Source organism: Vipera berus, assembly GCF_964194415.1.
Source record: "Vipera berus genome assembly, chromosome: 9".
NCBI classification, from domain to species: domain Eukaryota; kingdom Metazoa; phylum Chordata; class Lepidosauria; order Squamata; family Viperidae; genus Vipera; species Vipera berus.
The window spans coordinates 10,823,828-10,841,022 of NC_138212.1; the positions used below are offsets into that span (position 1 = coordinate 10,823,828).

The 17,195-nt window shown below is 39.5% G+C and overlaps 1 protein-coding gene across 1 annotated transcript; it reads left to right on the plus strand.

Annotated features, from left to right (window-relative positions):
* Positions 1-273: 273 nt before the first annotated feature.
* MATN1 (matrilin 1) lies at positions 274-15,194 on the plus strand (the record flags this gene model as incomplete). The annotated part of the gene is made up of 7 exons (XM_081334370.1): positions 274-361; positions 3,508-3,854; positions 9,958-10,180; positions 10,806-10,931; positions 11,388-11,795; positions 12,445-12,597; positions 15,019-15,194. The coding sequence occupies 7 exons, from the start codon at positions 274-276 to the stop codon at positions 15,192-15,194; spliced, it is 1,521 nt and encodes a 506-aa protein (XP_081190496.1).
* Between the last annotated feature and the right edge of the window lie 2,001 nt (positions 15,195-17,195).

A 17,195-nucleotide genomic window follows, 5' to 3' on the forward strand; every position in this document is an offset into this window, starting at 1 on the left:
CCGAGCCTGTCGCTGGTCTCTTTTATAACCTCCCACTTCCTAGCTTAGCAATGAAGCCGTTGTGGCAATTTCAGGTACCGGGAAAGGCCTTGGGACCTTTCCTTGTCAATTGCCATCCTTCCACACATCCTTTCCATCTCCTCCCTCCCACTCCCCATCATTCGTGCATCTTAGAGGTTGGCCCCCTGCCTTCCTGGGGAAAGGCCCCTTAATACAGCACCTCAAAGCCACCACTTGAGACAACCCCATTTTGCTTCCATCCTAGCAGCCATAATGGTGCTCCGTTCTGCCTCCCTATTCTGGCTTCTGCTTCTTTTCCAGAACCAGGGTTCTGTTGATGGGGACCCTCCTCAGCGGAGAGGTGAGTCATAGACGATCTTGGTTTTAGCTTTTGCAACACTTTGCCAGGTTAGAGCAGTCATGCAGAAAGGACACCCAGAAAGAGGCAGCAGTGTGAATTTTTGTGGCTTAAATATTTATATGACGGATCCTTTCCCTTTCCCGAGGCTATCACACTGTAAAGTTTTCTTCCCAGCTGATGCTTTGGTCTTAATTTTGGATTCCCCACCTTCACCACTAACCTAGCATCAAGATTATCTTTGCTTGAGTGCTGCAACATTAACTTGAATGACAGCTTTATAATCCCGGTCCAAGAGCTTCTGTTCTCAGTCAGTTCTTTGAGTTCAGGAAGGAGCTGGGTGCCCAAGTAGACTACTTAGAAACTGAACATGCGCTACACTCTCTCCAGTCTCCAGTAACTTGGCTGCAGAGCTTCCTTTGGAAAGAAATAATCTCATGAAACCCTGGGATTTCACATTTGATCCTGGAGTCTTTTCTGGCTGGGGGGGACTGCAACCTTACTCTGCTTCTGGAACGCAAGTGGCAACTTGAGATTTCCATAGGGCAATTGGGAGAGAATGTATAATGTCATGGTGGAGGTCAGTGAAATGGGTTTGCTAGGACTCTGCCCAAGCTACTAAGGTCCCATTTAGTCTTCTCAACTGTCTCTTTGCTCCTGTGAGTAGGGGATAGCTGCCTGTCTTCTCAAATAAAATCTGCTTTCAAAGATTGCACATAAGGAGATATAATCAAAAGTTTTATCAATGGAATAAGAAGGAGAGAGTCAGGGGAATAGAAAACTATGTCATTATTTAATCTGTGGAACTCCTTGCACTAGGAAGCCTTTCTTGCAAAACAGGTTGGATAGATTCTTTTTGAGGGTAGCTGATCCAAGGTCTGATTGAAGATTCAGAATAGAACAGAACAGAACAGAACAGAACAGAACAGAACAGAATTGTTTATTGGCCAAGTGTGATTAGATACACAAGGAATTTGTCTCTGGTGCATAAGCCCTCAGTGTACATACAAACAACAAAGTGATAAGTCTTAGTGTACATACAAACAACAGTGTACGTACAAACAACAAAGTGATAAGATTTGAAGGTCTCAGTGCAGATCAAGCTACAACAGACAAAAGTATTTCTTTACATACGGATGCATTTTTAGTTCCCCGTTTTTACAAATGCAGAAGCAAGTCATAAACTTAAAGATCCATCAATAGCTATTAGGCACAGCAGTTATTTCTCTCTTTTCAGGGTTACCATATTCATCCGTTACAGCCCTGAATATTTTCCAGCTCTTGGGCTTGCAATCTCAAATTCTGGATACGGAAGAAAAAGAGACTGAAAGAAAAGAAGAAACCAGACAAATTCAGACACCGCTGGTTAAAATGATAGTTTTTGTTATGTCTTGCTGAAATGAAAATAGTCAGTTCAGTGACAGTTGGAGGAAAAGCAAAGGGAGCTTTGGTTTTTCAGAAGACATAATGGAATTACTTTGACTGTCACACTTTTCTTGCTTCTTAAGATCAAATTTTCTTTTGACCTTGAAGTTAGCTATTCTACCACACTCTTTTGGCAGAGGATTTCAGGCAGTCACTGTATTTGCTTACACTCTCCAGGAAATCAAAGGATGGAGCAAAAATGTGTGATGGGTAGTAAAAATATTTTACTGCAATGTGACATGATGGATTTCTCAATATTTCAACATTTCCCTTGGTTTCCAAGAGGATTCAATATAAACCTTTTACACACACACACACACACACACAAACACACACACACACACACACACACTATACACACACACACACACACACACAAAATGTGTGTGTATATATGTAATAAGACTGCATTTGATATATTTATTTATACCTCTTTTTGCTCTTTGGTTTTTGTAAAGGCTCGTTTCTTGTGAGATGGATGGCTCTATAAATTTGATAGATAAATAAATAAGCAATCTCTGGGCCAAAATAGCCCCCACCCATTGGCTCATCCTTGACTGTTTGGCCTGCTGGGTGTAAATTTCTGGGATTTTTGGAGAATGGGTGTGCAAGAGGCAAAGATACAATGTTAGTTTTGTTTTGTTTTTCTCTGCAAGTTGCCAATGTCAGGACAAAGATTGTGTCATTATTTCCTTTTGGCTTTATTCATAATGACTGCTGATCAGGCCCGAAGGCGAATCAGAACAAAGGTAGAGCCTCCATCCTTAATGTAAATCCCAGAAAAGTAATCCTATTTAACATTTCAAGTCATATTAGAGTGAAATGCTTCCAGATAAGCCAAAAAAACTTCAACCCATCCTAAAACTTGGTCAAGGGTTTATGTGTTAACAGTGTTGAATGCTGAATATTCAAAAAGGATTAAAATATTTACCCCAGTAATTTTGTTATTTTGGAGAGAATATTGTCCTAAAGAAAAACATTCTATTATTGACATCATCTGACAAGAAAAATGGGAAGGGGGAATTAGGTTAGATTGAGGGTTTACATATATCTTCCCTATTTGGGGTATGGTAGGAATCTTGGATAGTTTGGGATAAAACCACCTCTTGTTCTGCCAACAGCTCCATGTTCACACACCTCATTTTAAGATGTTTCAGTGTCTGAATTTCCCACTATTGACCAAAGTCAGCAATAGAGACTGATGAGGAACGAGGAGGAGAAATGAATTCCAGGATTTGTCCCTCCAAGAGGATTCCAGTACTAACTTCACACGGGAAAATACAATGTATGGAATAGTCTACACTAGAGGTCATAAGATTGTTGCATAAAAGGAGAAGAAACTGCGTGGTTTTGGGAAAAGATCATTAAGGATGAATGTTTATGGAGTTTCTCAATCATCCAGGTTATGGTTGTCCTAAAGGTGCTTTTCCAAAAGGCAACTGGACTTTCTTGGGGTTTTTTTTCCTGTGAAAGTGTTTCTGAAGAACTGAAGAAACATCTTGGATGAGAAGGGAAACATTTTCAAAGGCAAAATAATAATAATAATAAAACCCTCAAGAAAGTCAAGTTGCCTTTTGGAAAAAAGCTCCTTTGGAATGGTCATAAGGCTGGAATTCTATCTCCACCTAGCTGAGAGTAATTCCAAATGAATTCAGTGGGAACTACTACTGTCATATTTCTAATTTTTGAAAAAAAAAGCAAGCTGTTCCCTTCTCCCAAAATAGGTGCCCAGTGCAGGATGAGACCTACAGATCTGGTGTTCATTGTTGACAGCTCCCGAAGTGTGCGCCCCAATGAATTTGACAAAGTCAAGGTTTTTGTGTCTCAGGTCATTGAGGCACTTGATGTAGGTCCTAATACAACCCGGGTTGGAGTCATCAACTATGCCAGTGCGGTCAAGAATGAATTGTCCCTAAGAACGCATCAAACAAAGACCAGCCTATTACAAGCAGTTCGCAAGATCGAGCCTCTGTCCACTGGGACCATGACAGGCCTGGCTATACAGTTTGCCATCAACAGAGCATTCAGTGAAGGGGAAGGAGCCAGGGTGCAATCCCCAGAGATCAACAAGGTGAGATTATCAAGAAACTTGATTTTATTTTCTTCTCGTCTTGTGCTTGTTGCAGTCATTACATGAATGTAGCTCTTTCTGTCTCTCTTATTTGCAACCTGTGTTTTCAGGAGCACTGGTGATCCTCAAAGTACATTTTGTACTTAGATGATTTTTTTAAAAAAATGGTTCAAGTCTAATGAGATTTGGCACAGTTATTAGAAATCTAATAGTTCAAATAGCACCACTTGAACACCATTGGCATTGACACATTCACCGTCAGTCAATTGCAAAAGGCAGCTTTACTCGAAACAGTTTATATCCTGTGATGATTTCTGTAACACCATTAAACATCCACTTCCACTTATCCCAGGTCCTTGAGAAGGACTCAGTGGGTGGAGAAAAATGCCAAATCTGAACATCTGACCGACTGTGCAAAGAACCATAATAACATCTCATGTCGTCATACAAGATTTCAACCATTTAACTGCAGGGCAAATGAGAAGTGTGGAAACTTAATGCTCCTGGCATGTCTGATGGCAACTAACTGTGGTCTCCAAAGGACCTGTTCTCCCATCCTAGGGGCCTCCTCTCCTCTCAGCAAGTTAATGAGATAGATGCTTTCCCACTCTTATTAGCTACTAGGAAAAATGGATAGAGTTTCCCAGCTTTATGTGCACCACATCTAACAAGCCTGAGGCCTGCAGGCCTGCAGTTGAGCACTAACAGCCAAGAGGAATATAGGTTTATCCTTGAACAAATGCTTTCCTTCCTTTTCTTTTGCCTGTTTAATTTCATAACATCCCTCTCTTCCCCCAACTGCTCTTCTGCTTCTCAGGTACCTAACTGATGCTTAGTTACAATTTAGGGTAACAAGCTTTTGAGGAAATGTCTCCTCATGAAGTGCTTCAGGAAGAACAAAGATTACCTTCTTTTCCTTCCTTCCTTCCTTCCTTCCTTCCTTCCTTCCTTCCTTCCTTCCTTCCTTCCTTCCTTCCTTCCTTATTTATTTATTTATTTATTTATTTATTTATTTATTTATTTATTTATTTATTTATTTATTTATTTATTGGGACTTATATGCCGCCCTATCTCCCAAAGGACTCAGGGCGGCTAACAACAATAAAATACAAGAGAGTACAAATATTAAAATTAAAATTAAACTATATCTATAGCCCCAATTAATAAAACCTTAAAACCAGATTAAAAACCCCATTATCATCAGTCCACGTTGGCCTGTTGGAAAAGAAATGTCTTAAGGTCACGATGAAAGGACCGGAGGTCTGGGGTCATCCATATGTTTCTTCCTGCTTGTCTTGGTCCTTTTCTAAGACACCACTTCAGATCCTCTGACCTCACAGAACAAGGCACCCAGCCACAAAGCCTTCATACAGTTTGGGGAATTGGTACGCCTCAGCTTTCTGGGATGCTGTCAATAACTTCATCAAGCTGTGATACTCTCCTGGTTAAGATAGGCTATAACAATGTGATTCTTTGAAGAAGGGAGTTGGCTGAAAATGAGGAGCCTTCAGAGCGTTTAGGTTTTAGGCACAAATGCCCCTTTCTGTGAGCATTTCATTCTTGGGGCAGATTTAAAATTAGCTAAATATAGTTGAACTTCACCACCTCGAATTTCACTCACAGGTGGGCTAGAAGCTAAATATACCAGTTGCTAAAGTCAGATATTCTTTGGGGAGAGCCGTAAGTCAATGATAGAGGGGAAAAGCCTTGGTGGAGCAGTGGGCTAATGCCTCCTTAAGTAACACCAGCTGCCTGCAATTAGTGCAGGTTCGCATCCCACCAGGCTCAAGGTTGACTCAGCCTTCCATCCTTCCGAGGTAGGTAAAATGAGGACCCAGATTGTTGGGGGCAATTAAGCTGACTTCGTAATAATGCCACTTGGGGTGTGTGTGAAAGCCCTAATAAGCAGGCATATACATAGAAGGAAGGCTACTGCTAAGCTTGTAAGCCGCCCTGAGTCTTCGGAGAAGGGCGGGATATAAATGGAATTAAAATAAAATAAAAATCTGCCTTGTGGGAAAGAGCTTGAAATACTAAATTAAAGGTTCCTTTCAGATCCTTAACATTTTCACAAAGATACCTGTTATTGCTATTGTTTTGTTTTTGTTTTGTTTTGTTATGACTGTTTCTGGTGCAGGAAAAAAAGTGAGCTCAAACAGAAGGCCCTTTCATTTTCATTAAAGGAACCTTATGGATCATGAAGACCTTTGGCCTTAAGGACAGAACTCGTAGATCACAACTTAGCTGGCTTCTCATTGTTTTTAACCAAACTGAGTTTCAGTTTCACAAGGTGAAGGGAACAATTTTGTTTATTCTCTTTTTCTCATAAAAGAACAGTTTGTGCAACATGATCTACTGTTTCTCTTTCCAAATATTGATTCATGTCAAATCAATGTGCTTGGGGAATTGGATGTCACACTCTGATTCCTGACTATAGATGTTCATTCAACACTTGTAAGAAACATTTGTACATAAAGTTGTATGTGTGAAGCCTTTTTATGGTGTTTGACTAGGAATGCCTAAAGATGGGAGCTGATTATCGCAGTTGCCCATCTGTCTTCATTCTGTGTGTGGCGATCAAGACTAAATATTTGTTTATCTGGGGCAGACTCTCTTTTCTTTTGCTTGTCTTGGATAACCACAGTTCCTTTAGGTTCTATGTTTTAATTCTCCAGTTCCTGATGAAGTCATTCTTTTCATTTGGGATCAAAGTTCAGAAACTCTGGCCTGTTTAGAATGAGCAAATCACTCAAAATCTGATCCTCTGCTTTGGCAGTCCAGGTTTGGCAGGTTCAGAATCTTCTTACTTTTTTTTAAAAAAAAAAATGGATAGGAATTTTCATTTGCTTTTCTCAACATATGACGTGGCCAAGAAATCTGTTCATGCTTCTTTGATCTCCTGCATGTTCACAGCAGTGCAAAGTGCTTCCTAGGGAGATTTTTTTCTCCGCAACATTTCTTGGACTATATAAATGAATTGCTGAAGACACAAAGGATTTGGTAGTGAAGCTCCGAAGTTGCAAATATCAGTCTTGATTTCTTAAAATAAGAGGAAGGTATAAGAGATTTTACAGCGCCACCTATTGCTGAGATGGGCATGTTACACCGTTTGGAACACACCACCAGTCTAATTCGGTTTGTCCATGCTGGCTCAGGAATTCTGGGAGTTGAAGTCCATGAGTCATAAAAGAGCCAAGATTGCCTACCCCTGGTCTAAGTGGTATTTGTGTAACAATCCAGTTAAGACCGAATTCTGTGTGGACATTTCATTTCTCAATTTTCTTTATTTGTTTCAGTAGCGTTCAGCTTATTGACACCGATGCATAAGGAACTTAAAAGGAGTCTGTCTGGGCTTTAAAAGTTAACATTAGACAGAAAGAATTAGTGTAATGGTATGTGGGAAGGACCTTGGGGAACGGGAGGAAGAACCTCAGATGGCACAATAGGAATGTAAAAAAATAAAATAAAAATTCTCAGCCTACAGAAGGAGAGCAGGTATGGGATGCATTTCAGAAAGGACCCAGCCCAGTTTCCAAAGAGTAATGACCTATAAAGCTCTAAATGGCTTGGGTCCGGATTATCTAAGGGAACACCTGCTGCCGGCATCAACTTCCCATCGTCCTGTGCGCTCCCACAGGGAGGGCCTTCTTAGGGTACCGCCGGTCAAGGAATGCCGGCGGGTTATTCCCAGGGGAAGGGCGTTCTCTGTGGGCGCGCCGGCCCTTTGGAACCAGCTTCCCATGGAGCTTAGGACTGCCCCCGACCTTCGCTCATTTTGCAGGGACTTGAAAACCTGGTTTTCAAGATAGTTTGCCTACTATAGAAGAATGGGTGTTTAAAGTTTCGAATCTTGCAGAAAGGTCTAAGATTTCTGCTTATTTGAAAGATCATTCACAGGAAAGATATATTTCAGTTTGGAGGAGATGGATAGATTATATTCAGAATAAATATGGGACTAAAAAGTTCCATTTAGCTTATGAGTAGATTTTAGAGGGATATTGTTATTGATCTTAGTGTTGGTACTTTGTATGTATTTATGTTAAAGGAGAGTTAAAGCACATTATGAATTTGGTTAATTGTATATTATGCATAATTTTTATTTAGAATATGATTATTATAACTATAATCCTGTATTTAGCTCTGGGAAGTGGGGGGGGGGAAGTGGGCGGGTTTGGGGTGGGGGGATTTGGGGATATTTTGTAAAATCTTGTTTTTGTAAAACTCTTTAATAATAATAATAATAAAAAAGAAAACCTGGTTTTTTGAGCTGTCTGGCCCAGATTGAGGGGTTTTAATTATTTATTAATGGGGTTTTAGTTTAAATTCAGGGACTTAATTTAATCTTAGTTTTAATCGATTTTAACTTTGTATGTGATGTATTTTTAATTTTTCCCTGTAAACCGCCCTGAGTCCTACGGGAATAGGGCGGTATACAAATTTAAATAATAAAATAAAAAAAATAAAAGGAAAGAAGGGGAGAAATGTCTAGGGAGATTCTCAATCATCCAGGTCATGGTTGCTTCAAGGGTGTTTTTGTCAAAACGCAACTGAACTTGGAAGCAAAACGTCTTCTTCAAAGGAAAAAAAAATCTCCCTCAAGAAAGAACATAATCCAGTTACCTTTTCAAAAAAAAAAAGCACCTTTGAGGAAAGGGGAGAAATGCTTTCAGTCTTGCAAGATTCTGTTAATATAACCTTACAACAGAGTTAGTATTCCTGGCTTTGCTTCTTGTCCAGATTACCTTGAAGGGCGAACAGTGAGATCCGTGTCCTTTGCAAGCCAATAGAGATATCCTTTGCTAGCTCATTTCTTCGGCAGCCGGATGTGATTCAAAAAAATATGCTGGCTGGTTGCCCTACTTTCAAAATCGTTCGTGCTACTCTTGCGTTTTTTGCCACTGAGCTTTCAAAAAATAAAATAAAAATCCTGGCTGTAACTGAGCCTATGATTCAGGTGCATTCTATCATCTGATACTTCTACAACTGAAGCAATGAAGATACATCTTCAAAGCAAAGGATACGGTGAAACTGAACGGGGCAGCCCAACACTCGCATGGAATAAAAGAAATTTGGATCACTCCCCTTTCAGATCTCTTTCTCCCCCTCTTATTTTTCTTCAGTTGATTTAATTATTAGGATGCCTCACCTTTTATTCACCTAACTTAGCCAGGCAGATGTCCAGCATTTTGAACAGCTGTAGCTGCATTTAACTCTGAACATAATGAGGCTTCAACAGGTTGCAACCCTATTAATAGAGGATACAGTACTTGAAGATTCAGAGAAGAGGCATAGAATAGGCTGAAGGGGGGGTGGCGGAGTCAGATCTGCCTATGGCCTTTTAGAGTTGCATGACAAATGTTTATATAAGGGGACATCTGTCAAGAGTGGGTCAACAGCCTGATTGATGCCCTACTCCTTTTTATATATGAATCACATTAAACAGGGGTGGAGCCTTGCAGACAGCATCTTAATCCCTTCTCACCTTTTGCAGTAATTGTGAAATATTAGGAAACAATCCTTCATTTGGGGATTCAGATACCTAGATGAAATTTATCCAGGTGAAAATGAAATGTTTAAAGAACAGAAGAGAAAAGACAGAAAGGAATTTTAAGATGAGGAATAATTGTACCTGATTCTGACCAGAAAAATTAAATTATGAGTCTTTAAGAGAAAAGAAATTAAGACACAAAAAACTACTCTGTTACCCTTCCAACTCTGTTATTCTGTCATTCATTCATTCATTCATTCATTCATTCATTCATTCATTCATTCATGTATATGGCTCTCTCTCCTGGCAATCATGTAGCACTGTTTTGTGTTATTGCTCATCACTTTGAAGGCCCAGATACATTCTCTCCTTTTACAATGTACTCTGGGGACCCTTCCCCTTGCCAAAGTGCCTTTTAATGAAGGAGTAAAAGATTATTACAATATCTAGGGAATAGGATCCTTTGTTTCTCTTTGTGGTTGAGATAGCTGAAGATGAGTTGTTAATCTCACTTGGTGCAATAAACACCATTGGAGGAGGATACACATTCCCCCATCCCACCTTTTGCTGGACCAGTTGGAAAAATCAATGAAGTCTTCATTGTCTCATTCCCAGGTGGCTATCGTAGTGACTGACGGTCACCCCCAGGATGGGGTGAAAGATGTATCAGCCAGGGCAAGAGCTCTTGGCATTGAAATCTTTGCCATTGGTGTGGGCCGTGTCGACATGCATACGTTGCGACAGATAGCCAGTCAGCCCTTGGATGACCATGTGGATTATGTTGAAAGTTATAGTGTCATTGAGAAGCTGACCAAAAAGTTTCAGGAAGCTTTCTGTGGTAAGTCTGAAACTTTCCTGAAGGAAACACCTACAAGAAATTGTCCTTTCCCAACTACAAGATGTTCCTGTGTATTTCATTGTTAAAAATAAGCATATGGTTAGAAATAACTAGGAAGCAAAGAGAATTCTCATGGGGCATTTTATAAGTTTATAGTAGCTCACCCATCCCTAATACTGTATTATGGTCAAAAATTGTGGGTGATATTATCCTGAAATACATGCAGCATTCTTGGCATCTGTAGAGAACATGCTTGTCTTTGCCCAGTCCTGATATTCTTTGGGTGTCCCATCCAAATACTCACAATATCTGATCCTACTTAGCTTTGGAGATCAGCCCAGTTCTATCACCTGTAAGCCTAATGAAATACCGAAGTATACTGTGAAGTGCCTTTTGCCTAGTTACTGGAGGCTAATGCACCTTTTTTTGTTCAGGAGTCTCCAAGGATGCATATGTGATCCTGGCTAAAAAGCCTATGAAGAAAGGAACATTCAGATAGTTTATAAGCTCAAATGTTGATTCCAGGAGATCTGAACTGCTAATGTTTCTAGGTGATCTGCTCAAGAAGAATGATACCATAAGCTAAAATCAAAGCTGTTTGTTTACTGTGTTTATTACTTTACAGTTGTGTCAGATTTGTGTGCCACCAGAGACCATGATTGCCAGCAGATTTGTGTCAGTACAGGAACCTCGTATGCCTGTGCTTGTGAAGTGGGTTTCACTCTTAACAGTGATGGGAAGACCTGCAGTGGTAAATAACTTCCATTTAAAATTTTGTAAAGGGAACCAAAGTTCATTCAAAGTCATGGAAATCCATGCCCAATTCACAATGTGTGAAATATCTCATTCTTTTGAGAATAAACCGCCACTCTGAAAAACAGCCAAGGAGAACAAAGAACACATTTTCAGACATGAATCTTAGCTTCTAAATTTCTCTTGTCTAGTTTAGTATATAGTACAGTAGTGTACAATGTACAGTAGAGTAAGCCATTCTTGAAAATAGAGGCCAAAGCAGAAATTATAGTGCTTAAACATAAGGACTTATTTTGCTGCTTGTAGTGAGGACATCCCACTCCAAACATACCGATCTGGCTCAAAATAGTTTTTAAAGTTTTTAATGAAGTGTTGCCATTTAAATGGAAGAAGTGATTTCCCCCCCCCACAACAGTGGCTTTCTTTCCGTTTTCTGTTTTTCATTTTCCTACAGTGTGTAATGGAGGAGCTGCCACGGATCTCGTCTTTCTGATAGATGGGTCAAAGAGCATTAGGCCTGAGAACTTTGAGTTGGTGAAGAGATTCATTAACCAGATTGTGGATTCTATGGAAGTGTCAGATAAAAAGACTCAGGTGGGCCTGGTCCAGTACTCCAGTTCAATCAACCAGGAGTTCCCACTGGGGCAATACAAGAACAAGAAGGATATCAAAGCAGCAGTGAGAAAGATGACATATATGGAAAAAGGCACCATGACTGGCCAGGCTTTGAAATACCTCATAGACAATTCCTTTGCCATCTCTAGTGGAGCAAGGCCAGGTGTCCCTAAGGTGGCCATCGTATTTACTGATGGGCGTTCCCAAGATTACATTAACGATGCAGCCAAGAAAGCTAAAGAATTAGGTAAGCATTTGGAAATTAGGACCATAGTTGGATGAGAGCTCAGTTAACCTGATTGCTTAATCTCATAAATCGATAACATTGTATTATGAGGGGACCTTGGTGCTCTCTGAGCTTGGTTGTTTGTGGCACTGATGATGTTACCTAGTTTGGATAATGAAACATCTGCAAGAAAACAACCAAGCTCAGAGAGCGCCAAGGGCCCCTCATTTCAACCCTGAGCTGCAAATATTCTCCTTTATTGGTACATTGTATTATATCAACGAGGATTATCTTTCCACAGTAGTACATTCCATTTTCTCTTCTGAGGTTTATCAACCCACGCTCTTCCGTTGCATCCAACTCATGCAACTATGATTTCATAATGTTTACAAAGCTAGATGTGAACTCAACAAAGCCAGGAGATACATAACAAAGTCATTTGCCTGATGCAATACTGGAAAATCATTGTCAGAAGATAAGGTGATGGCCCCTGGAGAGGAACAATCCAGAGGAAGGTTTTTTATTTGTAATCCCTCTATGTTTTCCAGGCTTTTAAAAAAATCTTTACATACAGTACACACCCACACAATGCCTTTTGATCAATAATGCTTTTATTGTGCTTTCATGAAGATGGCTCAAGACCCAAGCGATTAGCTCTTATTTGTTTCAGGATACAAGATGTTTGCTGTTGGAGTGGGCAATGCCATTGAAGACGAACTCAAGGCAATTGCCTCTGAACCAGTGGCAGAGCACTACTTCTATACAGCTGATTTCCGAACCATCAATCAAATTGGAAAGAAGCTGCAGACTAAAATATGTGTGGGTAGGTGAAGTTGTGCACAGGTTATTAATAATGTGACAATGGAATTTGGGGGTTTGACAGATAATTGCAGATTCCATTTATATAATGACCATGGTAATGTCTACAGAAAGTTGTCCAGGTCATGGTTGCCCCAAAGGTGCTTTTTCTAAAGGCAACTGGACTTTGTTTTTTGCTTGAAGATGTTTCGCTTCTCATCCAAGAAGCTTCTTCAGAACTGAGGGAGCTTCTTGGATGAGAAGGGAAACATCTTCAAGGAAAAACGAAGTCCAGTTGCCTTTTGAAGAAGCAACTTTGGGGTGACCAAGATAATGGCTCCTTTGCTATTTAGTCTTGATTTTTCTAGGAATGATTATGATCACGATAGTATCTGGCATTATCGATACCATTGTCTCCACAAGTTTGTAAATTAGTATCTTCAATGATTATGCCTCCTGTGGGTTCTCCATCACCTGATGGGTGGCTATTACAGAAAGGGTTTCTTAGTGGTGGGCCTTCATGGTTGAATACCCATTCCAAAGTGCTTCACATGATCCTTATTATTTTATCACTCTCGCTCCTTGTGGACCCATCTGTGCATTAAGATCTTCAAGCAGAGGCTTCCTGCTGGTCCACAATTACTATAGCTCTCACTGGACTGATAGTACCATATCCCACTGAGGATCATATGTGTACAACTCATCTCTCATGTTGCCTGCATGGAAGACCTTCTGCCAATGCCTTTACTGTATCAACAATTGGGGGAAGGAGTTAGAAACCCAGAGGTTTTATATCTATTTGAGGAAGCAGTCTTCGCTGCTTATCATCCCATCCTGCCATCAATGCGAGTTTTATCCCATTCTTAAAGATGAAGATTGTCAAATAGACAGAAAGCTGGCCCTACCATTAGGTAAAATTAATCGCTGATTTCCAGCAAAGGGAAGGCAACCTGTTGGAAGACATAGCAACTCACGTCATACAGTCTCTCTAATATCTTTCAAACCTTTTTTCCCTCAAGGAAGGCAGAGAACTTTGTCATGATCAACACTGAAGTAAGATTAAGTTGCTATGCTGGTGAACTTCTCCATGAAAGTGATGTTGGTGGAGAGTCTCATCCCTTGTTGTGTCTCACATTGCAAAGTGCTTCAGTCTGACTCTGAGCAGATGGTGGAAAGAATCAATCCCTTCAAGAGTTACTTGAAAGCTATTATTTGAAATGCTCAATTAACCTTCTTGAGGGTGGTCCAGCAATCAGTTGAATGCTCAAAGAGCTCAATTCATTTTCACAGCAAGGATTAGCCTGCCCGTTCATCTTGAGTTAAAATGCATCAAATGCTTACAGTCTCTTCTGTAAAACAGTGTTTTGGTTTTTTTCCCCTCTAAGTAGGGGCTAGAACATGGGGAACACATTCCCCAAAGTGATGGCTGCAACTGCCTTTTTCAACCCATTGCAGGTCCACCAGTAAGATACCAGATTAATCAGTGTGTCAAAGGAAGAGGTTGGGAACTTTTAACAGAATAACAGAAAGACAGAGTTGGAAGTTCCTTGGAGGGCATCTCATCCAATGCCCTGCTCAAGCAGGAGGCCCTATACCATTTCAGAAAATGGTTGTCCAGTCTCTTCTTAAAAGCTTCTAGTGATGGAGCACCTACAATTTCTGGAGGCAAGTTGTTCCACTGATTGTCCTAAATGTTAGGAAATTTCTCCTTAGTTCTAGGCTGGTTCTCTCCTTGACTAGTTTCCATCCATTGCTTCTTGTCCTGCCTTTGGGCACTTTGGAGAATAGTTTGACTCCCTCTTCTTTGTGGCAGCCCCTTAGATATTGGAACGCTGCTATCATATCACCCCTCGTCCTTCTCTTCATTGAACTAGATATACTTTTCATTGTTTTAAAAAGGGGTTAGGGGTAGAAGTTAGTATGAGAAATCTCTGGAAGTCAAATTGTTTCCTTCACACACACAAACAGACACACAGACACAGATACAGACACAGACACAGACACACACACACACACACAGACACACAGTCACACAGTCACACAGACACACAGACACACACACACACTTCTTCCAAATGATCCAAAATTGTACTCCTGAAATTTAGTTGCCAAATGACAGAATTTCAGCAATACCATTTGGGACTCTTTGAAAGAAAATTGGTTTGAATAGGCTTCTTGATCCTATTGCACCTTTCCTTTTGAAGAACTAAGATACACAAACTGTGCTGCTGAGAATTAGTTATTGCTGAATTTCAGTGATGCAACGTTGCAATCTTAGGGCCAAAAATAGAGAGCTCTGAAACTGCTTGTGGTGTACAATCACAGGTTGCCTGTCTGTGGACTAGATAAAATATGTTTCATAAGCTTTCATCATTTCAAAATACTCAACCAGGAAGACCTTCTCCCGATATTTTATTTACTGAACCACTTTGTCTTGTCTCTTCAGAGGAAGATCCATGTGAATGCGAAGCTATTGTCAAATTCCAGAGAAAGGTAGACAGTCTCATAAAGGCATTGACACGAAAACATATCCTTTGGGGGCCAATTGGAATAGAGTGCTTTAGGGCACCTTTTTGGCTTGAGGTGATTATGGAAAGCACAGACCTGATTTATACTAGGTGATGCACTTGTCCACCATGCTTGAGATTTGAAGAGGAGGATATTTATGGTTCCTCCTAAGCAATGAAAAATGAGCTAATGCTGCATGTGTCGTCTGGGATTATTTTATGTAGCTACTGATCTTACTTCAAAAGTAACTCTCTACCCACAATGCACATAATATTCCTCATATCTTCTGCTGGGATAGATAGATAGATAGGTAGATAGATAGATAGATAGATAGATAGATAGATAGATAGATAGATAGATAGAAAGATAGATAGAGATGGATGGATGGATGGATAGGTAAGTAGAGATAGATTGAGATTATTCTATTCTATTCTATTCTATTCTATTCTATTCTATTCTATTCTATTCTATTCTATTCTATTCTATTCTATTCTATTCTATTCTATTCTATTCTATTCTATTCTATTCTATTCTATTCTATTCTATTCTATTCCATTCCATTCCATTCCATTCCATTCCATTCCATTCCATTCCATTCCATTCTATTCTATTCTATTCTATTCTATTCTATTCTATTCTATTCTATTCTATTCTATTCTATTCTATTCTATTCTATATGGATGGATATGTAGACAGATGATAGATGATAGATGATAGATAGATAGATAGATAGATAGATAGATAGATAGATAGATAGATAGATAGATAGATGTGGTGTGGTGTGGTGTGGTTTGGGGGAAAATGATACTGGAGAATGGGGAGGTCAAAAAGGCCTTTCCCATTTTTTGCTTAAGTGACTTCTACTCTTGGCAGCCTTTAGAACCATGAACAAATCATTCTTAAAAGAATGTGACTTTCAACAGAGATTGAATGTTCATCCTTGGATTATATTCAGGGATATTTAAAATCTCTGGGATCAGCATCAGAATCTTGATGGTGATGGAGATACAAGTGAGCAAAACATTTTCTGGAGAACTGATGTTTCTATTTTGCTTAGAACAGTGTTTCTCAACCTCAGCAACTTTCAGATGTGTGGACTTCAACTCCCATGCTGGCCAATGCATTCTGGGAGGTGAAGTCTGTACCTCTTAAAATTGCTGAGGTTGATTCATAACTGTAGCCAGAACAACTTTGTTTTTGCTTATTTTTGTTCTTTGTACAGTATTTCAATGAATTTGATTCAGTCCATCTCATTCAATTAAAACCACTGAAAATATATTCATCTTCTTTCTATGTATGTTATTCCTTAAGTCTTGCTCACTGGAAGCTGTATCAAAAAAGCTTGCCATTCTAGAAAACAAGATCACTGTTTAAAAAGTTGGATACTGTGGCTCCTCCCAACTTAAAATGAATGTACCGGATGACTTCTGCGGATGCAGTTGGATATGTCTTTCTGATGATACCCCAAATGTTGAATCTTTGGTATATAAGCCATAGCAAAAGCTTATATGTTCTTGTTTATTGAATGTCACTAAACTTTCCTTACCTCACAGAATATGCATGCATTAATTACCTGGAGAATTGTTTTAACCAAACCTTAATATATACATTTATTAGATTTTAATGCATCATTTTGCAAGTTCTGTCGATGCTAATTGGGATTTTCTGGGGGAAGGCGGTGTCCATTGTGTGCTTATTTTTTAAGGAACTTAATTTGATTTATGTGATTTTGAATATTATGGGGCTTTTTTTTAATGGTAAATATCTATGAATTACCTACAAGTAGATGAAAGAAATATATAACACTTGTTCGGACACGTTAGAATACGATGCATTTGCTACACATCTGGAAAAAGGTGAGTTTTGATATCTAATAACAATAGTAACAAGAACAATAATAATAAAGGCTGACTTTCCTATTCCTAGCAGCATAACCCCTGGTTTTAAAAGGTCACATCTGAAATTTTCTATAGTGAATTCATCTATGAATGTAATGACAATGTCATCAGTTATGCTACTATCATTAGCTTCTAGAGGGATAGCTTCTAATGTACCAAGCAAATTCATAGGGTGTAATTAAAAGTGAAGACAGTAGCCAGTATGGTGTGATTGAAG